General features: G+C 49.6%; 1 protein-coding gene across 1 annotated transcript; it reads right to left on the reverse strand.

The window, feature by feature from the left end:
* Positions 1 to 1505: 1505 nt before the first annotated feature.
* LOC144489480 (uncharacterized) lies at positions 1506 to 25939 on the reverse strand. Its single transcript, XM_078207348.1, has 5 exons — positions 25919 to 25939; positions 7177 to 7272; positions 4919 to 5115; positions 3933 to 3990; positions 1506 to 1820 (listed from the first exon to the last, which is right to left on the reverse strand). The coding sequence occupies exons 2-5, from the start codon at positions 7270 to 7272 to the stop codon at positions 1746 to 1748; spliced, it is 426 nt and encodes a 141-aa protein (XP_078063474.1). The 5' UTR covers positions 25919 to 25939; the 3' UTR covers positions 1506 to 1745.

Consider the following 25939-nt stretch of genomic DNA (forward strand, 5'->3'; position numbering starts at 1 on the left):
CCCTCTGACAGTGCGGCACTCCCTCAGCACTGACCCTCTGACAGTGCGGCACTCCCTCAGCACTGACCCTCTGACAGTGCGGCACTCCCTCAGCACTGACCCTCTGACAGTGCGGCACTCCCTCAGCACTGACCCTCTGACAGTGCGGCACTCCCTCAGCACTGACCCTCTGACAGTGCGGCACTCCCTCAGCACTGACCGTCTGACAGTGGGGGACTCTCTCAGCACTGACCCTCTGACAGTGCGGCACTCCCTCAGTACTGACCCTCTCACAATGCGGCATTACCTCAGTACTGACCCTCTGACAGTGCGACGCTCCCTCAGCACTGACCCTCTGACAGTGCGGCACTCCCTCGGTACTGATTCACAGGGAGTGGGGAGAATGTGGGATTCACTCCCATGGGGTGTGGGGAGAATTTGGGACTCGCTCCCATTGGGAGTGGGAGAATGTGGGACTTCCTCCCACAGGGAGTGCCGCACTGTCAGAGGGTCAGTACTGGGGGAGCGCCGCACTGTCAGAGGGTCAGTACTGAGGGAGTGCCGCACTGTCTTTCAGACAAGTTATGAACCTGCCTTCCCTTTCAGGTGAAGGGAAAGGATCCCAATGCCACTTGTTAGGAAACAGCTGGAGAATCCTCCCAGCTGCTTTGGGCCAATATTTATCCCTCAAACAACAGCAATAACGATACACGATGTGGACCTTTATCACATTGCTGCATGTTGGAGCTTTCTGTGCACAAAATGGCTGCCAAGTTTCCTAAATTACAGCGATTACACGTCAGAAAAATACCTTGGTAGCTTTGGAGCATTTTGGGACGGAGGTTCGGGAAGGCGCTACAAAAATGCAAACCAATTTTGTCTCCCTACACACGCTATAAATATGCAAGCTGACAGAACAATGTTTCCCATTCACACTAAGAGTAGAAGTCCATTTGATTATAACCTCAAACTCTCAGGATAAGGTTACACATGATCTATAATCAGGTCTGATTTAGATTTGATTTATTATTGTCACATGTATTAGCATACAGTGAAAAGTATTGTTTCTTGTGCGCTATACAGACAAAGCATACCGTTCATAGAGAAGGAAAGGAGAGGGTGCAGAATGTAGTCTTACAGTCATAGCTAGGGTGTAGAGAAAGATCAACTTAATGCGAGGCAGGTCCATTCAAAAGTCTGACGGCAGCAGGGAAGAAGCTGTTCTTGAGTCGGTCGGTACGTGACCTCAGACTTTCGTATCTTTTTCTCGACGGAAGAAGGTGGAAGAGAGAATGTCCGGGGTGCGTGGGGGGTCCTCGATTATGCTGGTTGCTTTTCCCCGAGGCAGCGGGAAGTGTAGACAGAGTCAATGGATGGGAGGCTGGTTTCCGTGATGGATTGGGCTACATTCACAACATTTTGTAGTTCCTTGCGGTCTTGGGCAGAGCAGGAGCCAGACCAAGCTGTGATACAACCAGAAAGGATGCTTTCTATGGTGCATCTGTAAAAGTTGGCGAGGGTCGTAGCGGACATGCCAAATTTCCTTAATGGTACAAAGATGCTGTAGAATTCACCCTCCTCCCCCCAACCCCCCCAGCACCCCATAATCCAGCACATAATCGGAACATTCAACCAGGATTAGATAACCGCAGAGAAGTAGAACAGAAAGCTTATTGTTTAAAGAGTGTCCGATATTTCTAATTGTTACAGATACAGGGTACCCCCGCACCCCCTCCCCAAGTCGGATATCAATCACCCATCAGTTACTATTGTTGGTCACTTTCAATCCTGGGTTCCGAAGCTTCGTTGTCATTGTAATCCCACTCTGTGTCCGGATATTCCTGAAGGAGAGAGGTTAAGAGTTAGTGGGAGTTCCTGCAGCGGGATAGAATGTCGCATAATCGATTCTGAGGGCGGGAGTTTACAGATTCGCTCGATTCGAGACTGGAAAATCCCATCCGAGGGCAACGGACCTTCCCATTGCAGGGATGTGTTGTTGAAATTATACGGGGCCTTGGTGAGGCCACACCGAGAGTATTGTGTGCAGTTTAGGTCTCCTTTTCTGAGGGAGGATGTTCTTGCTCTGGAGGGAGCGCAGCGAAGGTTTACCAGGCTGATCCCGGGGATGGCGGGACTGATGTATGAGGAGCGATTGACCAGGTTAGGATTGTTTTCACTGGAGTTCAGACGAATGAGGGGAGAATCTCATAGAGATTTATAAAATTCTAACAGGACCAGACAGGGTGGATGCAGGGAGGATGTTCCCGATGGTGGGGGGAGTCCAGAACCAGGGGTCACAGCCTGAGGATTCGGGGGAGACCATTTAGGACGGAGGTGAGGAGACATTTCTTCACCCGGTGAGCCTGTGGAATTCATTACCACAGGAAGTAGTTGATGCCAAACATTGAATGTATTCAAGAGGCGGCTGGATATAGCACTGGGGGGCGAACGGGATCAAAGGTTATGGGGAGAAAGCAGGATTAGGCTATTGAGTTGGATGATCAGCCATGATGGTGATGAATGGGGGAGCAGGCTCGAAGGGCCGAATGGCCTCCTCCTGCTCCTATCCTCTATGTTTCTATGTTCCTGTGTCCGTCCCTCGCCCACTCCGATTCCCGTGGGGGGCGGGACAGTAAAATTCCGGCGTCAGTCTCTCTCCCCGTCGAGGAGAACGTCTCAACAAGCACGAGGTTTCTTTTTATTCATTCCTGGGACATGGCTGTCCCTGGCTGGGCCCAGCATTTATTGCCCATCCCTAGTTGCCCCTGGAGGGCAGTTGAGAGTCAACCACATTGGCTGTGGCTCTGGAGTCACATGTAGGCCAGACCGGGGTAAGGACGGCAGATTTCCTTCCCGATAGGAACCAGATGGGTTTTCCCGACAATGGGTCATCAGTAGATTCTTAATTCCAGATATTTTTTATTGAATTCAAATTCCACCATCTGCCGTGGCGGGATTCGAACCCGGGTCCCCCAGAACATGAGCTAAGTTTCTGGATTAATAGTCCAGCGATAACACAGGGCAGTTTGCACAGATCTTTTAAGGGGTTTATGGTTTTAAAGTTAAAGTTAAAAATTAAAGTTAAAAGTTAAGTTGAAGTTAAGGTTTAAGGATTTAAAGTTTTAAAGTTAAAAGTTAAAGTTTAAGAGAGTCCTAGAGGTCTACAGCACGGAAACAGGTCCTTCGGCCCAACTTGTCCATGCCGCCCTTTTTTTAAAACTCCTAAGCTAATCCGAATCGCCCGCATTTGGCCCATATCCCTCTATCTCCATCATACCCATGTAAATCGAGTTTACAAAAGTTGTAATAAGTTTAAGTTAAGTTAAAGTTAAGCTCCAACAACACTCAAGAAGCTCGACACCATCCAGGACAAAGCAGCTCACTAGATTGGCACCCCATCCACAAACATTCAGGGCGGCACGGTGGCACAGTGGGTTAGCGCCGCTGCCTCACAGCGCCAGGGACCCGGGTTCGATTCCCAACTTGGGTCACTGTCTGTGCAGAGTCTGCACGTTCTCCCCGTGTCTGCGTGGGTTTCCTCCGGGTGCTCCGGTTTCCTCCCACAGTCCGAAAGACGTGCTGGTTAGGGTGCTAAATTCTCCCTCAGTGTTACCCGAACAGGCGCCGGAGTGTGGGCGACTGGGGGATTTTCACAGTAACTTCATTGCAGTGTTAATGTAAGCCTTACTTGTGACACTAATAAATAAACTTTAACTTTACTTTTTCATAAATAAACTTTACTTTTTACTTCACTCCCTCCACCACCGACGCTCAGTAGCAGCGTGTGTACCATCTACAAGATGCACCGCAGCGACTCACCAAGGCTCCTTGGACAGCACCTTCCTAACCCCAGACCACTTCCATCTAGAAGGACAAGGGCAGCAGATACCTGGGAACACCCCCACCTGCAAGTTTCCCTCCAAGTCACTGAGTGAAGGGGATAGGCTACTCACCCTCCTGTGGGCCAAGTGGGAACCACTGATTTGATCCAGAGGGGTGGATATCCGCTTCCTGTAGAAAGAGGAGACAGGTGAACAAAGGACAAGCGTTGGACCTATCAGACCCACAGAGCGATACAGACCCAGCTGCCAAAACACTTTCAATCCGAGCGTCATAGCCCCTGGATCGAGTTTCTGATCACCTCCAAGACTGCCTCACTCCATCTCTGGAATAACAGCCCCCCCCAACCCTTGGCCACAGGGTCTGGACAGGGCGGACAAGATGTTTCCACGCTTAGGGTCAGAACCAGTGAGGCCATCTATACAAGACAGTGACTCATGAATCCCATGGGGAATTGAGGAGAATCTTCTTCACCCAGGGAGTGGGGAGAATGTGGGACTCGCTCCCACGGGGGAGTGGGGGAGAATGTGGGGCTCGCTCCCACAGGGGAGTGGGGGAGAATGTGGGACTCGCTCCAACAGGGAGTGGGAAGAATGTGGGACTCGCTCCCACGGGGAGTGGGGAGAATGTGGGACTCACTCCCACGGGGAGTGGGGGAGAATGTGGGACTCACTCCCACGGGGCGTGGGGGAGAATGTGGGACTCGCTCCCGTGGGGAGTGGGGGAGAATGTGGGACTCACTCCCACGGGGAGTGGGGGAGAATGTGGGACTTGCTCCCATGGGGAGTGGGGGAGAATATAGGAATCGCTCCCACGGGGAGTGGTCGAGTTGAATAGTATCGAGACATTTAAGGGGGTAATCTGGATAAAGCCATGAGGGAGATAGGAATAGAAGGATTGGGTGATAGCGGTGGGAGGAAGAGAGGGATGAGGGGCTTGTTTGGAGCAGGAAGACCAGCATGGTGCAGAGGGTCCAAATGCTGGAAACTCTGTGCGATGACCCCTGGCATGCGTGGCCCCCTTGCGCTTCTACACTGCAGGTCAGGGCAGCGACCACCAGGGAGGAGGGGAGGGAAGGGTTAAGAGACAGCTGACTTACCGAGGGGTTTGGTGAGCTCGAGGGACTGTCCGCTTCTCCGAAAAGATCCGGTCCAGGGGTCTTCCGAAGTTGGGAATGAGGGATCGCCTCGCTCCTCTCTGCTCACTCACTACCCCGGAGTAACTGTCCACTTCCTGGTAATCCTCATTGTCCGCAAATTGTAATTCTCCGTAATCCCAATCAGGGGGAATGTTAGCCTGGGAAAGGATTCACAGCGTTACATTCCACTTCAGTGTGGGAGACAGAAAGGCCAAAGGACCTGCACTGACATCTGCCTACCTCTCCCTCTCTCTCTACCCATCTCTCTATCTCTCTCTCTGTGTCTCTCTCTCTCCGTCTCACTCTCTCTTTGTCCGTTTCTCCGTCTCACACTCTCCGTCTCTCTCTCTCTCTGTCCATCTCTTTCTCTCTCTCTCTGTCCATCTCTCTGTGTCTCTCTTTATCTGCCCATCTCTCTCCCTCTCTCTCTGTCCATCTCTCTGTCTCTCTTTATCTGTCTCTCTGTCTCACTCTCTCTTTGTCCGTCTCTCTGTCTCACTCTCTCGCTCTCTGTCCATCTCTCCATCTCTCTCTCTCTCTCTCTGTGTCTCTCTTTATCTGTCTCTCTGTCTCACTCTCTATCCGTCTCTCTGTCTCACTCTCTCGCTCTCTGTCCATCTCTCCATCTCTCTCTCTCTCTTTGTCCGTCTCTCTGTCTCACTCTCTAGCTCTCCGTCCATCTCTCTCTCTCTCTCTTTATCTGTCTCTCCATCTCACTCTCTCTTTGTCCTTCTTTCTCTCTCTCTCTCTCACACTCTCCATCTCACTCTCTCTGTCACTCTCTCTCTGTCTCTCTCTCTGTCCATTTCCCCATCCGCCTCACTCGGCCCATCACAGTGCCACGGTGGTTAGCGCTGCTGCCTCACAGCGCCAGGGACCCGGGTTTGATTCCTGGCTCGGGTCACTGTCTGTGTGGAGTCTGCACATTCTCCCCGTGTCTGCGTGGGTTTCCTCCGGGTGCTCCAGTTTCCTCCCACACTCCAAAGACGTGTGGGTTAGGTGGATTGGTCATGTTAAATTGTCCCTTAGTGTCAGAGGGGCTAGCAGGCTAGTACAGGGATAGAGTGGTGTTGTTGTCGGAGCAGGCTCGATGGGCCAAATGGCCTTCTTCTGCACTGTAGGAATTCTATGATTCTCTCTGTTCTATGTGCTCTTTTAAAGTTTATTTATTAGTGCCACAAGTAAGGCTTACATTAACACTGCAATGAAGTTACTGTGAAAATCCCCCAGTCGCCACACTCCGGCGCCTGCTCGGGTAACACTGAGGGAGAATTTAGCACGGCCCAATGCACCCTAACCCGCACACCTTTTGGACTGTGGGAGGAAACCGGAGCACCCGGAGGAAACCCACGCAGACACGGGGAGAACATGCAGACTCCGCACAGACAGTGACCCGAGTCGGGAATCGAACCCGGGCCCCCGGCGCTGTGAGGCAGCAGTGCTAACCACTGTGCTACCGTGCCGCCCACTGTCTCACTCTCTCTTCATCCATCTCACTTTCTCTTTGTCTGTTTCCATTTCAATCTCTCCATCCATCTACCGTCTCATTCTCTCTCTCTCTCTCTCCGTCTCAGTCTCTCTCTATCTGTCTCACTCTCTATCTGTCTCTCTCTTTATCCATCTCACTCTCTCTATCCGTCTCAGTCTCTCTCTCTCTCTATCCGTCTCTCTCTCTCTATCCATCTCAGTCTCTCTCTCTACCTGTCTCTCTATCCGTCTCTCTCTCTCTCTATCCATCTCAGTCTCTCTCTCTCTATCTGTCTCTCTCTCTATCCATCTCTCTCTCTCTCTATCTGTCTCACTCTCCATTCGTCTCTCTCTCTCTCTATCCATCTCAGTCTCTCTCTTTCTACCTGTCTCTCTCTCTCTATCCGTCTCTCTCTCTCTCTATCTGTCTCACTCTCCATTCGTCTCTCTCTCTCTCTATCCATCTCAGTCTCTCTCTTTCTACCTGTCTCTCTCTCTCTATCTGTCTCTCTCTCTCTCTATCCATCTCAGTCTCTCTCTCTCTATCTGTCTCTCTCTCTCTATCTGTCTCTCTCTCTCTCTATCCGTCTCACTCTCCATTCATCTCTCTCTCTCTTTATCCATCTCAGGCTATTTCTATCCGTCTCTCTCTCTCTCTCTGTCACCCTCCCTCCCACTCCTCTCTCTCCAACTCCCCCTTCATCTCGTTCCTCCTCTCCCTCTCTCCCGCTGTCTCATTCTGACAATCTCACCTGTCTCTTGGCCCTGTTCAACAGGAGTCCAAAGCCTGGCTGGAAAAGCAGCAACAGCAGCAGGTGGCAGCGGACAGTGGAGTGGGTCAGGAACATCTGTGCGAGAAGGATGTGTTATTGACCAGCCTGAGAGAGCCGCTGAGATACACGCAACCGACAGTATAACTGGAATCCAACCACGGCACCGATTCTGCTCCCGGGGTGATTTCCATTTGTCAAAGTCTTGGCTTATAGTTGGTTCAGTAAGAAGTTTAAAAACACCAGGTTAAAGTCCAACAGGTTTATTTGGTAGCAAAAGCCACACAAGCTTTCGGAGCTCCAAGCCCCTTCTTCAGGTGAGTGGGAATTCTGTTCACAAACAGGGCATATAAAGACACAGACTCAATTTACATGAATAATGGTTGGAATGCGAATACTTACAGCTAATCAAGTCTTTAAGATACAAACAACGTGAGTGGAGAGAGCATCAAGACAGGCTAAAGAGATATGTATTGTCTTCAGACAAGACAGCCAGTGAGACTCTGCAGGTCCAGGCAGGCTGTGGGGGTTACAGATAGTGTGACATGAACCCAATATCCCGGTTGAGGCCGTCCTTGTGTGTGCGGAACTTGGCAATCAGTTTCTGCTCAGCGACTCTGCGCTGTCGTGTGTCGCGAAGGCCGCCTTGGAGAAAGCTTACCCGAATATCAGAGGCCGAATGCCCGTGACCGCTGAAGTGCTCCCCAACAGGAAGAGAACAGTCTTGCCTGGTGATTGTCGAGCGGTGTTCATTCATCCGTTGTCGCAGCGTCTGCATGGTCTCCCCAATGTACCATGCCTCCTACATTGGGCATGCAGACGCTACGACAACAGATGAATGAACACCGCTCGACAATCACCAGGTGAGACTGTTCTCTTCCTGTTGGGGAGCACTTCAGCGGTCACGGGCATTCGGCCTCTGATATTCGGATAAGCGTTCTCCAAGGCGGCCTTCACGACACACGACAGCGCAGAGTCGCTGAGCAGAAACTGATAGCCAAGTTCCGCACACACGAGGACGGCCTCAACTGGGATATTGGGTTCATGTCACACTATCTGTAACCCCCACAGCTTGCCTGGACCTGCAGAGTCTCACTGGCTGTCCTGTCTGGTGACAATACACATCTCTTTAGCCTGTCTTGATGCTCTCTCCACTCACGTTGTTTGTATCTTAAAGACTTGATTAGCTGTAAGTATTCGCATTCCAACCATTATTCATGCAAATTGAGTCTGTGTCTTTATATGCCCTGTTTGTGAACAGAATTCCCACTCACCTGAAGAAGGGGCTTGGGGCTCCGAAAGCTTGTGTGGCGTTTGCTACCAAATAAACCTGTTGGACTTTAACCTGGTGTTGTTAAACTTCTTACTGTGTTTACCCCAGTCCAACGCCGGCATCTCCACATTATAGTTGGTTCCCAAGGAACCCCCGCTTTGTGGTGAGGAGCCCCAGAATCCCGGGAAGACACCGGACCCTAACTCACCCAGAAAAGCCTCCTCCGTAACCCCGGGGAGCCACACGGATCTGTAGCAAATCCCGCCCGGATGACAATCCGTTAAGCCTTGCGCTGAGCAAGATTAGGAATCTCCTACGATGCCCACTGCAGTCGAAGAGTCCAGACAAAAGGCAGAGGGCCAGGGAGGGCAAGGGTGGGGATTGGTGGCAGCTGGGTTCCTCTCACAGAGAGATGGCACGGGCAAGATGGGCTGAATGGCCTCTGTCTGTGCTGAAGCCTGACTGCGGCCGACTGAGAATTTTTCTGCTCCGACCTCGGGCTGTCTCAGTGTCGCCTCTCACCTCGGACTCAGACGGGTCTTTGCACATCTTTGGACACTAAGGGACAATTTAGCATGGCCAATCCACCGAACCCACCGAGGGGTGCTGCACTGTCACAGGAGCTGTCTTTTTTGGATTGGGATATGAAGTCAAACACCCCTCCCGTCCTGCCAGGTGAAGTAGTCCGACAGGGGGAGGGAGCCCTGGAGCCAGTGTCCGACCCTCAAACAAGGCTGGTGAAGAGGACGGTGTGGCCTTGATCACGTTGCAGTTTCTGGGATCTCGCTGTGCACCCTATTCTCTGCATTACAGCAGAGGAGGCTGAGGGGCGCGGCCTGGTGGAGGTGACCCAGATCATGAAGGGTGTGGATCGGAAGCAGCTGTTCCCCTTGGTTGAAGGGTCAATACCGAGAGGGGGGGCGGGGCGGGGGGGGGGGGGGGGGGGGGGGTGGAGGGGGGAAGCATAATTGTACAGCGAGGGGCCGGAGGTTTAGAGAGGATCTGAGGACAGATCTTTTCACTCTGAGAATGCTGGGGGTCTGGAACGCGATGCCTGGGAGAGTGATATCATCGAATCATGGGCCATTCAGCCCATCGAGCCTGCACGGACCACATTCCCACCCAGGCCCTATCCCCGTAACCCTATTTACCCGGTTAATCCCCTGACACTAAGGGGCAATTTAGCACGACCAATCCCCCTAACCTGCACATCTTTGGACACTAAGGGACAGTTTAGCATGGCCAATCCCCCTAACCTGCACATCTTTGGACACTAAGGGGCAATTTAGCATGGCCAATCCCCCTAACCTGCACATCTTTGGACACTAAGGGGCAATTTAGCATGGCCAATCCCCCTAACCTGCACATCTTTGGACACGAAGGGGCAATTTAGCATGGCCAATCCACCTAACCCACACATCTTTGGACACTAAGGGGCAATTTAGTATAGCCAATCCCCCTAACCCGCATATCTTTGGATACTAAGGGGTAATTTAGCATGGCCAATCCACCTAATCTACACATCTTTGGACATTAGGGGCAGTTTAGCACGGCCAATCCACCTAACCCACACATCTTTGGACATTAGGGGCAATTTAGCATAGCCAATCCCCCTAACCTGCACATCTTTGGATACTAAGGGGTAATTTAGCATGGCCAATCCACCTAACCCACACATCTTTGGACACTAAAGGACAGTTTAGCATGGCCAATCCACCTAACCTACACACCTTTGGACACTAAGAGGCAATTTAGCATAGCCAATCCACCTAACCCACACATCTTTGGACATTAGGGGCAATTTAGCATAGCCAATCCACCGAACCCACACATCTTTGGACACAAAGGGGGCAATTTAGCATGGCCAATCCATCTAACCCACACATCTTTGGACACTAAGGGGCAATTTAGCATGGCCAATCCCCCTAACCTGCACATCTTTGGACACTAAGGGACAATTTAGCATGGCCAATCCACCTAACCCACACATCTTTGGACACAAAGGGGGCAATTTAGCACGGCCAATCCACCCAACCTGCCCATCTTTGGACACTAAGGGGCAATTTAGCATGGCCAATCCACCTAACCCACACATCTTTGGACACTAAAGGACAGTTTAGCATGGCCAATCCACCTAACCTACACACCTTTGGACACTAAGAGGCAATTTAGCATGGCCAATCCACCTAACCCACACATCTTTGGACACTAAGGGGCAATTTAGCATGGCCAATCCCCCTGACCTGCACATCTTTGGACATTAGGGGCAATTTAGCATAGCCAATCCACCGAACCCACACATCTTTGGACACAAAGGGGGCAATTTAGCATGGCCAATCCATCTAACCCACACATCTTTGGACACTAAGGGGCAATTTAGCATGGCCAATCCACCTAACCCGCACATCTTTGGACATTAAGGGCAATTTAGCATGGCCAATCCACCGAACCCACACATCTTTGGACACTAAGGGGGCAATTTAGCATGGCCAATCCATCTAACCCACAAATCATTGGACTGTGGGAGGAAACCGGAGCATCCGGAGGAAACCCACGCAGACATGGGGAGAACGTGCAGACTCCGCACAGACAGTGACGCAAGCCGGGAATCGAACCCAGGTCCTTGGCGCTGTGAGGCAGCGGTGCCGACCCACTGTGCCACCGTGCCCTCCAGTAGAGGCGGAAAACCTCACGCCCTTTAAACCGGTACATGGCTGAGCACTCGAAATAAGAACATAAGAACTAGGAGCAGGAATGGGCCATCTGGCCCCTCGAGCCTGCTCCGCCATTCAATAAGATCGTGGCTGATCTTTTCGTGGACTCAGCTCCACTTACCCGCCCGCTCACCATAACCCTTCATTCCTTTACTGTTCAAAAATGTATCGATCCTTGCCTTAAACACATTCAATGAGGGAGCCTCAACTGGGCAGGGAATTCCACAGATTCACAACCCTTTGTGTGAAGAAGTTCCTCCTCAACTCAGTCCTAAATCTGCTTCCCCTTATTTTGAGGCCATGCCCCCTAGTTCTAGTTTCGAACCCGCCAGTGGAAACAACTTCCCTGCTTCTATCTTAGCTATTCCCATCATAATCTTATATGTTTGTATAAGACCTCCCCTCATTCTTCTGAATTCCAATGAGTATAGCCCCAGTCTACTCAGTCTCTCCTCATAAGCCAGCCCTTTCATGTCAGAACATTTACGGTTTTGAGTAAGTGCTGGGAAGTGGGATTGGTGTAGATTTAGTGTGGTTTTGTCAGTGCAGACTCGAAGGGCTGAAGGGCCTCGACAGCACTGTATGATTCAACAACTTACCCATCAGGAATGGGCAGGGCAACAGGTGGATTCTGGCATTTCCCCCGTGCCAGTGCCAAAAGGAGGGGGCACAACGAGGGGGTAAAACATAGAAATATACAGAACGGAACAAGGCCTTCCTGCCCATCCTGCCATGCTAGCCCTTTGCAAGAGCAAAACAATTAATTCCTAATTCTAACCCTGTGAACGCTTTCCATTTTCACCCATTTATCTGATTGGGGTGGGCGCGGTGGCACAGCGGGTTAGCACTGCTGCCTCACAGCGCCAGGGACCCGGGGTCGGTTCCTGGCTTGGCTCACTGTCTGTGTGAAGTCTGCACGTTCTCCCCGTGTCTGCGTGGGTTTCCTCTGGTTTCCTCCCACAGTCTGAAAGACGTGTTGGTTAGGGGGATTGGCCACACTAAGTTGACCCTTAGTGTCAGAGGGACTAGCTGGGGTAAATGAGTGGGGTTACGGAGATAGGGCATGGGTGGGATTGTGGTCAGTGCAGACATGATGGGCTGAATGGCCTCCTTCTGCACAGTAAGAAGTTTAACAACACCAGGTTAAAGTCCAACAGGTTTATTTGGTAGCAAAAGCCACAAAAGGTGTGGCTTTTGCTACCAAATAAACCTGTTGGACTTTAACCTGGTGTTGTTAAACTTCTTACTGTGTTTACCCCAGTCCAACGCCGGCATCTCCACATCATCTCCTTCTGCACTGCATGGATTCTATGATTCTAACCTGTCCTGGTCCCCCCCAACGCCGACACCATAGTTACAAAAGCCCCACCAACACCTCTACTTTCTCAGAAGACTAAGGAAATTTTGCATGTCAGCTACGACTCTCACCAACTTTTACAGATGCACCATAGAAAGCATTCTTTCTGGTTGTATCACAGCTTGGTCTGGGGCTCCTGCTCTGCCCAAGACCGCAAGGAACTACAAAAGGTTGTGAATGTAGCCCAATCCATCACGCAAACCAGCCTCCCATCCATCAACTCCGTCTACACTTCCCGCTGCCTCGGGAAAAGCAGCAGCAGAATCAAGGACACCCCCCCACGCACCCCGGACATTCTCTCTTCCACCTTCTTCCGTCGGGAAAAAGATACAAAAGTCTGAGGTCACGAACCAACCGACTCTCGAACAGCTTCTTCCCTGCTGCTGTCAGACTTTTGAATGGACCTACCTCGCATTAAGTTGATCTTTCTCTACACCCTAGCTATGACTGTAACACTACATTCTGCACTCTCTCCTTTCCTTCTCTATGAACAGTCTGTATAGTGCGCAAGAAACAATGCGGAAGAAGGTGGAAGAGAGATTGTCCGGGGTGTGTGGGGTCCTTAATTATGCCGGCTGCTTTTCCCGAGGCAGCGGGAAGTGTCGACAGTCAATGGATGGGAGGCTGGTTTGCGTGATGGATTGGGCTACATTCACGACCCTTTTGTAGTTTCTCCCTCAACTTTTAAAAATTTATTTGTGGGACATGGGCGTCGCCGGCTGGGCAGCATTTATTGATGTGGAGATGCCGGTGTTGGACTGGGGTGAACACAGTAAGAAGTCTCACAACAATGCAATGGTGTTGTGAGACTTCTTACAGCATTTATTGCCCATCCCTAGTTGTCCTTGGAGGGCAGTTGAGAGTCAACCACATTGCTGTGGCTCTGGAGTCACATGTAGGCCAGACCGGGTAAGGACGGCAGATTTCCTTCCCTCAAGGACATTCGTGAACCAGGTGGGTTTTTCCCACAATGGGTCATCAGTAGATTCTTAATTCCAGATATTTTTAAATATTGAATTCAAATTCCACCGTCTGCCGTGGCGGGATTCGAACCCGGGTCCCCCAGAACATGAGCTGAGTTTCTGGATTAACAGTCTAGCGATAATACCACTCGGCCACCACCTCAACTGTCCTCTGAACAAGGGCAACTAGGGATGGGCAATAAATGTTGGCCCAGCCAGCGACGCCCATGTCTTACGAATAGAGTCCTCGAGGTTTACAGCATGGAAACAGGCCCTTCGGCCCAACTTGTCCATGCCACCCTTTTTTTTAATGATTAAGCTAGTCCCAATTGCCCGCGTTTGACCCATATCCCTCTATACCCATCGTACCCATGTAACTGTCTAAATGTTTTTTAAAAGACAAAATTGTACCCGCCTCTACTACTGCCTCTGGCAGACACTCACCACCCTATGTGTGAAAAAATTGCCCCTCTGAACACTTTTGTAACTCTCCCCTCTCACCTTAAACCTATGCCCTCTAGTTTTAGACTCCCCGACCTTTGGGAAAAGATATTGACTATCTAGCTGACCTGTGCCCCTCATTATTTTATAGACCTCTACAAGATCACCCCTCAGCCTCCTACGCTCCAGAGAAAAAAGTCTCAGTCTATCCAGCCTCTGATGATGGAGATAAAGAAAAACGGTGTAAGGTATAATATTATGTATATATTTCTGTCGCATAAGAATAAATCAGGTTAATATAAAGTTCAACTCATCCTCCCCGACTCCTTGAAGAAGGCTCTCACCTTCCGTTTCGTTCTGAATCCTTCTCTGATTCAATTCGACAGACGTTGGGATCTTCCTTCGACTCCGGTTTTGAAGATCTGTCGCTCCCTCGCCCTGCACTGCAGTTTTTATACTGTGGCCTGGGAGGTTTTTTTTTAAAAAAAATCCTTTTCTATTAAGTCACGTGTGTGGGTTCGACCCGGGTTCAAGTTGGAGTTTTTTTTTTCCCTGTTCATTTTAATTTTTGTTATTTCTTTTCTGTTATCTGGGCGCAAAATCAGTGAAAACACAGGACTAAATTAAACAAGTATTCCCTCCCAAAAGTGCCAGGCGGTACCAGCAGAGACAGACAGGCAGAGATGGGAACCCCTGTTTGACTCAGGTCTAATCTGGGTCATCGGTCACTTTGGACAAGATTCTGTCCATCTTTTTAATTTGATTTATTATTGTCACATGTATTAACATACAGTGAAAAGTATTGTTTCTTGCGCGCGACAGAGACAAAGCATACCGTTCATAGAGAAGGGAAGGAGAGAGTGCAGAATGTGGTGTTACAGTCATAGCTAGGGTGTAGAGAAAGATCAACTCAATGCGAGGTAGGTCCATTCAAGAGTCTGACGGCAGCAGGGAAGAAGCTGTTCTTGAGTCGGTCGGTACGTGACCTCAGACTTTTGTATCTTTTTCCCGACGGAAGAAGGTGGAAGAGAGAATGTCCGGGGAGCGTGGGGGTCCTTGATTATGCCGGCTGCTTTTCCCGAGGCAGCGGGAAGTGTAGACAGAGTCAATGGATGGGAGGCTGGTTTGCGTGATGGATTGGGCTCCATTCACAATCTTTTGTAGTTTCTTGTGGTCTTGGGCAGAGCAGAAGCCCAGACCAAGCTGTGATACAACCAGAAAGAATGCTTTCTATGGCGCATCTGTAAAAGTTGGTGAGAGTCGTAGCGGACATGCCTAATTTCCTTAGTCTTCTGAGAAAGTGGGCTTTCTTAACTATAGCATCGGGCTGGGCTACATTCACAAACTTGCTTTCAAGTGAACCCAACACCAATGAATTTCCTTAACCCCGCTTCGCATGCACTCAATTTCACATCAGTTGCAACGGGCAAAGTTTATTTGTTAGTGTCACAAGTAGGCTCACATTAACACTGGTAAATAGAAAAGATATTATTAAACTAGGAAGAATGCAGAAAGGATTTACTAGGATGCTACCGGGACTTGATGGTTTGAGTTATAAGGAGAGGCTGGATAGACTGGGACTTTTTTCTCTGGAGCGTAGGAGGCTGAGGGGTGATCTTATAGAGGTCTATAAAATAATGAGGGGCACAGATCAGCTAGATAGTCAATATCTTTTCCCAAAGGTAGGGGAGTCTAAAACTAGAGGGCATAGGTTTAAGGTGAGAGATACAAAAGTGTCCAGAGAGGCAATCCTTTTCACACAGAGGGTGGTGAGTGTCTGGAACAAGCTGCCAGAGGTAGTAGTAGAGGCGGGTACAATTTTGTCTTTTAAAAAGCATTTAGACAGTTACATGGGTACGATGGGTACAGAGGGATATGGGCCAAATGCGGGCAATTGGGACTAGCTTAGTGGTTAAAAAAAAGGGCAGTATGGACAAGTTGGGCCGAAGGGTCTGTTTCCATGCTGTAAACCTCTATGACTCTTTAATAAAGTTACTGTGATAATTCCCTAGTCGCCCACTCTCCGGCGCCTATTCGGGTAACACTGAGGGAGAATTTAGCACGGCCAATCCACCCTAACCAGCACGTCTTTCAGAGTGTGGGAGGAAACCGGAGCACCCGGAGGAAACCCACGCAGACACGGGGGGAGAACGTGCAGACTCCACACAGACAGTGACCCAAGCCGGGAATCTGGTGCTCTGAGGCAGCAGTGCTAACCCACTGGGCCACCGTGCCGCCCAAAGACAAACCTTTAAAGAAAAATAATTTATACCTCAAGCCATTTATTGAAAAGGAGAATTGTCTGAAATCGTCAAGAAGGAAACTTGCAACTTATTTTACATAAAAAAACTGAGAACACAAACTTTGCGAAACAAGCTCTGCCTCAAGTATCTACGTGATATTAAGTTGATCTTTCTCGGCACCCGAGCTATGACTGTAACACTACATTCTGCATCCTCTCCTTCCTTCTCCCCTACATCCCTTGCCAGACTATTAATCGAGAAACTCAGCTAATGTTCTGGGGGGACCCGGGTTCGAATCTCGCCACGGCAGGTGGTGGAATTTGAATTCAATAAAAAATATGTGGAATTAAGAATCTACTGATGACCCATTGTCGATTGTCGGGAAAACCCAATTACTTCACTACGGGATTTTCACAGTAACTTCATTGCAGTGTTAATGTAAGCCTACTTGTGCCACGAATAAATAAACTTTAAAAGACGAACGTTCCTTGAGGGAAGGAAATCTGCCGTCCTTACCCGGTCTGGCCTACATGTGACTCCAGAGCCACAACCCACCAACGCCTCTCCTTTCTCAGAAGACTAAGGAAATTCAGCATGTCAGCGACGACTCTCACCAACTTTTACAGATGCACCATTGAAAGCATTCTTTCTGGTTGTATCACAGCTTGGTATGGCTCCTGCTCTGCCCAAGACCGCAAAACACTACAAAAGGTCGTGAATGTAGCCCAATCCATCACGCAAATCAGCCTCCCATCCCATTGACTCTGTCTACACTTCCCGCTGCTTCGGGGAAAAGCAGCCAGCAGAATTAAGGACCCCCACGCACCCCGGACATTCTCTCTTCCACCTTCTTCCGTCGGGAAAAAGGTACAAAAGTCTGAGGTTACGTACCAACCGACTCAAGAACAGCTTCTTCCCTGCTGCTGTCAGACTTTTGAATGGACCGACCTCGCATTAAGTTGATCTTTCTCTACACCCTAGCTATGACTGTAACACTACATTCTGCACTCTCTCCTTTCCTTCTCTATGAATGGTATGCTTTGTCTGTACAGCGCGCAAGAAACAATACTTTTCACTGTATCCCAATACATGTGATAATAATAAATCAAATCAAATGAAAGCAATGTGGTTGACTCTCAACTGCCCTCCAAGGGCAACTAGGGATGGGCAATAAATGATGGCCCAGCCAGCGACGCCCGTGTCCCAGGAATGAATTTTTAAAAAAAGTACTCTGTGAACAGTATGCCTGATTTGATTTGATTTATTATTGTCACATGTATTAGCATACAGTGAAAAGTATTGTTTCTTGCGTGCATACCGTTCATAGAGAAGGAAACGAGAGAGTGCAGAATGTAGTGTTACAGTCATAGCTAGGGTGTAGGGAAAACCATAGAACCATAGAAAATTACAGCTCAGAAACAGGCCTTTTGGCCCTTCTTGTCTGTGCCGAACCATTTTATGCCTAGTCCCACTGACCTGCACTTGGACCATATCCCTCCACACCCCTCTCATCCATGAACCCGTCCAAGTTTTTCTTAAATGTTAAAAGTGACCCCACATTTACCACTTTATCCGGCAGCTCATTCCACACTCCCACCACTCTCTGCGTGAAGAAGCCCCCCTCTAATATTCCCTTTAAACTTTTCTCCTTTCACCCTGAACCCATGCCCTCTGGTTTTTTTTCTCCCCGAGCCTCAGTGGAAAAAGCCTGCTTGCATTCACTCTATCTATACCCATCAAAATCTTACACCTCTATCAAATCTCCCCTCAATCTTCTACGCATTAAGTTGAAAGATCAACTTAATGCGAGGTAGGTCCATTCAAAAGTCTGACAGCAGCAGGGAAGGAGCTGTTCTTGAGTCGGTTGGTACGTGACCTCAGACTTTTGTATCTTTTTCCCGACGGAAGAAGGTGGAAGAGAGAATGTCCGGGGTGCGTGGGGTCTTTGATTATGCCGGCTGCTTTTCCGAGGCAGCGGGAAGTGTCGACAGAGTCAATGGATGGGAGGCTGGTTTGTGTGATGGACTGGGCTACATTCATAACCTTTTGTAGTTCCTTGCGGTCTTGGGCAGAGCAGGAGCCCATACCAAGCTGTGATACAACCAGAAAGGATGTTTTCTATGGTGCGGGTTGGTGAGAGTCGTAGTTGACATGCCAAATTTCCTTAGTCTTCTGAGAAAGTAGAGGTGTTGGTGGGGCTTTCTTAACTATGGTGTCGGCATGGGGGGGACCAGGACAGGTTAGAATCATAGAATCCCTACAGTGCAGAAGGAGGCCATTCAGCCCATCATGTCTGCACTGACCACAATCCCACCCATGCCCTATCTCCGTAACCCCACTCATTTACCCTAGCTAGTCCCTCTGACACTAAGGGTCAACTTAGTGTGGCCAATCCCCCTAACCAACATGTCTTTCAGACTGTGGGAGGAAACCGGAGGAAACCCACGCAGACACGGGGAGAACGTGCAGACTTCACACAGACAGTGAGCCAAGCCAGGAACCGACCCCGGGTCCCTGGCGCTGTGAGGCAGCAGTGCGAACCCGCTGTGCCACCGCGCCCGCCCCAATCAGATGAATGGGTGAAAATGGAAAGCGTTTACAGGGTTAGAATGAGGAATTAATTGAATTGCTCTTGCAAAGGGCTAGCATGGCAGGATGGGCAGGAAGGCCTTGTTCCATGCTGTATGTTTCTATGTTTTACCCCCTCGTTGTGCCCCCTCCTTTCCTGTTGGCACTGGCACGGGGGAATGCCAGAATCCACCTGCTGCCCTGCCCATTCCTGATGGGTCGTAGCTGACATGCGAAATTTCCTTAGTCTTGTGAGAAAGTAGAGGCGTTGGTGGGGCTTTCTTAACTATAGTGTCGGCATGGGGGGGACCAGGACAGGTTGTTGGTGATCTGGACACCCAAAAACCTGAAGCTCTCGACCCTTTCTACTTCATCCCCGTTGATGTAGACAGGAGCATGTTCTCCTTTACGCTTCCTGAAGTCGATGACAATCTCCTTTGTTTTGTTGACATTGAGGGAGAGATTATTGTCGCCGCATCAGTTCACCAGATTCTCTATCTCATTCCTGTACTCTGTCTCGTCATTGTTTGAGATCCGACCCACTACGGTGGTGTCGTCAGCAAACTTGAAAATTGAGTTGGAGGGGAATTTGGTCGCACAGTCATAAGTGTATAAGGAGTATAGTAGGGGGCTGAGAACACAGCCTTGTGGGGCACCGGTGTTGAGGATGATCGTGGAGGAGGTGTTGTTGCCGATCCTTACTGATTGTGGTCTGTAAGTTAGGAAGTTCAGGATCCAGTCGCAGAGGGAGGAGCCGAGGCCCAGGCCACGGAGTTTGGAGATGAATTTCGTGGGAATAATAGTGTTGAAGGCTGAGCTGTAGTCAATAAATAGGAGCTGACATAGGTGCCTTTGTTCCAGGGTTGAATGCAGGGCCAGGGAGATGGCGCCTGCTGTGGACCTGTTGCAGCGGTAGGCAAGCTGCTGCCCGGTGGATCCAGAACTGGCTTGCCCAAAGGAGGCAGAGAGCGGGTATCGATGGGTCTTTTTCTAAATGGAGGTCGGTCACCAGTGGTGTGCCCCAGGGATCTGTTCTGGGACCCTTGCTGTTTGTCATTTTCATAAATTACCTGGATGAGGAAGCGGAGGGATGGGTTGGTAAGTTTGCTGACGACACGAAGGTTGGTGGGGTTGTGGATAGTCTGGAGGGATGTCAGAAGTTACAGAGGGACATAGATAGGATGCAAGACTGGGCGGACAAGTGGCAGATGGACTTCAACCCAGATAAATGCGTAGTGGTCCATTTTGGTAGGTCAATTGGGATGAAGGAGTACAATATAAAGGGAAAGACTCTTAGTACTGTAGAGGATCAGAAGGACCTTGGTGTCCGGGTCCATAGGACTCTAAAATCGGTCCTGCAGGTGGAGGAGGTGGTTAAGAAGGCGTATGGTGTGCTGGCCTTTATCAATCGAGGGATTGAGTTTAGGAGTCCGGGGATAATGATGCAGCTATATAAGACCCTCGTCAGACCCCACTTGGAGTACTGTGCTCAGTTCTGGTCGCCTCACTATAGGAAGGATGTGGAAAAGATTGAAAGGGTGCAGAGGAGATTTACAAGGATGTTGCCTGGATTGAGTGGCATGCCTTATCAGGATAGGCTGAGGGAGCTTGGTCTTTTCTCCTTGGAGAGACGTAGGATGAGAGGAAACCTAATAGAGGTGTATAAGATGTTGAGAGGCATAGATCGGGTGGACTCTCAGAGGCTTTTTCCCAGGATGGAAATGTCTGCTACGAGAGGACACAGGTTTAAGGTGCTGGGGGGTAGGTACAGGGGAGATGTTAGGGGTAAGTTTTTCACAGAGGGTGGTGGGCGAGTGGAATCGGCTGCCGTCAGTGGTGGTGGAGGCGAACTCAATAGGGGCTTTTAAGAGACTCCTGGATGAGTACATGGAGCTTAATAGGATGGAGGGTTATAGGTAGGTCTAGAAGGTAGGGATGTGTTCGGCACAACTTGTGGGCCGAAGGGCCTGTTTGTGCAGTAGCTTTTCTATCTTCTATGTTCTAAACTGTAGTGGATCCAGGTAGTCCGGGAGGCTGGAATTGATTCGTGCCGTGACTAATCTTTCGAAGCACTTCATAATGATGGATGTCAGAGCCACCGGACGATAGTCATTAAGGCGCGCTACTTGGTTTTTCTTCGGAACTGGGATGATGGTCATCTTCTTAAAGCAGAAAGGGACCTTTGTCTGTATAGCGCGCAAGAAACAATACTTTTCACTGTATATTTAAACATGTGACAATAATAAATCAAATCAAATCAAAATCAAATCTTTGTAATGAAAAGATATTTCTTTCTGCTGTGACCAAATCCATTTCTTACACGAAATTACACGAAGATTAAAACTAAATTACACAGACAGATCCAGGACAAGAGGCTGAAAATTCTTTAAGATATTCGTAACGGTGCAAATTAGGAGACCGAAAGTGCACACATACTCTCGGTGTGGTCTTGATACTGTCCTAGATTGTTATCATAACCCCTCCCTCATTTTATACCCCATCTCTCTTGCAATAAAGGTCAACACTCCATTAGCCTTCCGAATGACCTGCTGTACCCACATGCTGACTTCTTTGTACTTTATTTACGAGTTCACCCAGATTCCTCTGTGCATTCTACACTCTCTCCATTTACTAAAATGGGGGTGGCACGGTGGCACAGTGGTTAGCGCTGCTGCCTCACAGCGCCAGGGACCCGGGTTCGATTCCAGCCTCGGGTCACTGTCTGTGTGGAGTTTGCATGTTCTCCCCGTGTCTGCGTGGGTTTCCTCTGGGTGCTCCAGTTTCCTCCCACAGTCCAAAAGATGTGTAGGTTAGGTGGATTGGCCATACTAAATTGCCCCTTAGTGTCCAAAGATGTGCAGGTTGGGTGGATTGGCCATGCTAACTTGCCCCTTAGTGTCCAAACGATGTGTAGGTTAGGTGGATTGGCCATGCTAAATTGCCCCTTAGTGTCCAAAGATGTGCAGGTTAGGTGGATTGGTTAGGTAGTCCAAACTTACAGGATACTGCAAAGCCTGGATAGAGTGGACATGGAGAGGATGTTTCCACTATAATGAAAAACTAGAACCTGAGGTTACAACCTCAGACTAAAGGGACGATCCTTTAAAACAGAGATGAGGAGGAATTTCTTCAGCCAGAGGGTGGTGAATCTGTGGAACTCTTTGCCGCAGAAGGCTGTGGAGGCCGGGTCATTGAGTGTCTTTAAGACAGAGATAGATAGGTTCTTGATTAATAAGGGGATCAGGGATTATGGGGAAAAGGCAGGAGAATGGGGATGAGAAAAATATCAGCCATGATTGAATGGCGGAGCAGACTCGATGGGCCGAGTGGCCTAATTCTGTTCCTATGTCTTATGGTCTTATGATTGGCCGTGCTAAATTGTCCCTTAGTATCCAAAGATGTGCGGGTTAAGTGGATTGGCCGTGCTAAATGGCCTCTTCGTGTCCAAAGATGTGTAGGTTAGGTGGATTGGCCATGTTAAATTGTCCCTTAGTATCCAAAGATGTGCGGGTTAGGTGGATTGGCCATGCTAAATTGTCCCTTCGTATCCAAAGATGTGCGGGTTAGGTGGATTGGCCATGCTAAATTGTCCCTTTGTATCCAAAGATGTGCAGGTTAGGTGGATTGGCCATGCTAAATTGTCCCTTCGTATCCAAAGATGTGTGGGTTAGGTGGATTGGCCATGCTAAATTGCCCTTTTGTGTCCAAAGATGTGTTGGTTAGGTGGATTGGCCATGCTAAATTGCCCTTTTGTGTCCAAAGATGTGTTGGTTAGGTGGATTGGCCATGCTAAATTGCCCTTTTGTGTCCAAAGATGTGTTGGTTAGGTGGATTGGCCATGCTAAATTGCCCTTTTGTGTCCAAAGATGTGTTGGTTAGGTGGATTGGCTATGCTAAATTGTGCCTTCGTATCCAAAGATGTGCAGGTTAGGTGGATTGGCCATGCTAAATTGCCCTTTTGTGTCCAAAGATGTGTAGGTTAGGTGGATTGGCCATGCTGAATTCTCCCTCAGTGTACCCGAACAGGTGCCGGAGTGTGGCGACTGGGGGATTTTCACAGTAACTTCATTGCGGTGTTAATGTAAGTCTGCTTATGACAATAAAATAAAACATTATTTATGGGCGGCACGGTAGCACAGTGGTTAGCACTGCTGCTTCACAGCTCCAGGGACCTGGGTTCGATTCCCGGCTTGGGTCACTGTCTGTGTGGAGTCTGCATGTTCTCCCCGTGTCTGCGTGGGTTTCCTCCAGGTGCTCCGGTTTCCTCCCACAGTCCAAAGATGTGCGGGTTAGGTTGATTGGCCATGCTAAAATTGCCCCTTAGTGTCCTGGGATGTGTAGATTAGAGGGATTAGCGGGGTAAATATGTAGGGTTTTTTGGGGGTAGGGCCTGGGTGGGATTGTGGTCGGTGCAGACTCGATGGGCTGAATGGCCTCTTTCTGTACTGTAGGGTTTCTATGATTTCTTTCTATGATTAAAACTGAAAAACATTGCTGCGAGTGGGAGTGTATAAATCGGCCGCTGTTCCCTACAACGGGGACTGCCCTTCAAGGAAAGTCCTTTGAGCATGTTCTGAGGTTGGGATAGAGGCGCAAGTTCTTTATTATCTTTCCCCCTTCTAACCCGTTTTGCCCGCATGAACTAAGCATCGGAGAGCGAGCGGGAAGGCCTGGATCCTGGGCCCAGACACCGTGCTCTGCCTCCTTGGGAGGTACGGCCCTCTGCCAGGACTAATTTATTTCTGATTGTTCCGACCAGTTTAAAAGGCTCCCTCCCAAAAGAACATCTTTGATGTGTATCTCGGGCGGTGCTAATTTGCAGACACCCCGAGCCTCGGCCTCCCTTTCTTCTCTTTCGTTCGTCCGCTGGATTCCTGTTTGCCACCAAGTGTCCTGAGTGATTTGAGGAAGAGCTGCTGCCAGAATGTGCCTCCCTGGGCCTGTGCTTAATTGCAGGAAGAGAGAGGCTGTTTAAACAAGGCCTGCAGAGGCACACGTTTCCAAAGCTCCCGTGGGATAATGTTTACTGCCGCTCGCTGCGGTTCATGCAAACTCCCCGCACGAAGCAGTATAAATTTAGCCACTGTTGACAGTTGGTCAATTTTCCTGCCTCCCCACTCCCAACGATTCCGAGGGCCCACCCCGGGGTGGCCACCCCAATCTGAGCCTAATTGGATCTCATTTACGTGGGCAAGGACAGCGATTAAAAGCTGCAGATAAGTAAGGGGAGGGTGCCGCACAGCTCAGGAAAGCGGTTCCCAGGCCTCAGTCCTCACAACCAGTGGTGGTTCACTCCTGAGTCCTTGGGGTTGGGGGGGGGAGGTGGAAACCTGGTTCCTATTTTTAGTGCCGGTAACCGCTGCCAAGTTAATTAAATAAATGTCAGTGATCCTTCAAGGCCAGGGCAGGTCAAATCTGCTTATCTCATCGAGAGGATCGGATCGCCTTGCCCTGCCCTGTCGTGCCAGGAGCTTCTGGCCACATCTGTAGTAGCGCAGAATCTCACGCCCTCCCTCACCAGGTGCCACCCGCGCCCGCCTGCCACGTCGCTCTGCAGACCCTCCACTCGATTCGATCTCGCTGTACCCACTAAAAGGCAATTTAGCACGGCCAGTCCCCCTAACCTGCACATCTTTGGACACTAAGGGGCAATTTAGCATGGGAAATCCACCCAATCAGAACACCTTTGGACATTAAGGGCAACTTAGCATGGCTAATCCACCCAACCTGCACTATACAGACAAAGCATACCGTTCATAGAGAAGGAAAGGAGAGGGTGCAGAATGTAGTGTTACAGTCATAGCTAGGGTGCAGAGAAAAATCAACTTAATGCGAGGTAGGTCCATTCAAAAGTCTGACAGCAGCAGGGAAGAAGCTGTTCTTGAGTCGGTCGGTGCGTGACCTCAGACTTTTGTCTCTTTTTCCTGATGGAAGAAGGTGGAAGAGAGAATGTCCGGGGTGTGTGGGGTCCGTAATTATGCTGGCTGCTTTTCCCCGAGGCAGCGGGAAGTGTAGACAGAGTCAATGGATGGGAGGCTGGTTTGCGTGATGGATTGGGCTACATTCACGACCTTTTCTAGTTCCTTGCGGTAGATTGGGCATGCTAAGTTGCCCCTTGGTGTCCAAAGATGTGCGGGTTAGATGGATTGGCCGTGCTAAATTGCCTCTTAGTGTCCAAAGATGTGCGGGTTAGGTGGATTGGCCGTGCTAAGTTGCCCCTTAGTGTCCAAAGATGTGCAGGTTTGGTGGATTGGCCATGCTAAATTGCCCCTTAGTGTCCAAAGATGTGCAGATTTGGTGGATTGGCCATGCCAAATTGCCCCTTAGTGTCCAAAGATGTGCAGGTTTGGTGGATTGGCCATGCTAAATTGCCCCTTAGTGTCCAAAGATGTGCAGGTTGGTGGATTGGCCATGCTAAATTGCCCCTTAGTGTCCAAAGATGTGCAGGTTAGGTGGATTGGCCGTGCTAAATTGCCCCTTAGTGTCCAAAGATGTGCAGGTTTGGTGGATTGGCCATGCTAAATTGCCCCTTAGTGTCCAAAGATGTGCAGGTTAGGTGGACTGGCCATGCTAAATAGCCTCTTAGTGTCAGGGGGATTAGCCGGGTAAATATATGGAGTTACAGGGATAGGGGCTGGGTGGGATTGTGTTGAGTGCAGGCTCGATGGGCCGAATGGCCTCCTTCTGCACTGTAGGGATTCTACGATTCTAATGCCCCCCTTGAGTGCCTCGATTGAACCTGCCTCCCCCATACCCCCCAGGCAGTGAATTCCACACTCCAAACCCCTCGCCGTGTGAATAAGTTCTCTCCCGTATCACACTTGCTCCTTTTGGAAATCACACTGAATCTGTGATGTTTTAAGATATAATTTCTTAGCTTTGTAACGTTGACGTGGACCCTGGGACTTGGTGTGCGCAGATTTGGGGTCGGTATCTTTTGGTGGAAATGATATGACATCCATTCTGTTTGATTCTACAGGGAGAAGTTTAACAACACCAGGTTAAAGTCCAACAGGTTTATTTGGTAGCAAAAGCCACACAAGCTTTCGGAGCTCCAAGCCCCTTCTTCACTCACCTGAAGAAGGGGCTTGGAGCTCCGAAAGCTTATGGTATTTGCTACCAAATAAACCTGTTGGACTTTAACCTGGTGTTGTTAAACTTCTTACTGTGTTCACCCCAGTCCAACG

This window comes from Mustelus asterias, unplaced genomic scaffold (assembly GCF_964213995.1).
Source record: "Mustelus asterias unplaced genomic scaffold, sMusAst1.hap1.1 HAP1_SCAFFOLD_2231, whole genome shotgun sequence".
NCBI lineage: Eukaryota > Metazoa > Chordata > Chondrichthyes > Carcharhiniformes > Triakidae > Mustelus > Mustelus asterias.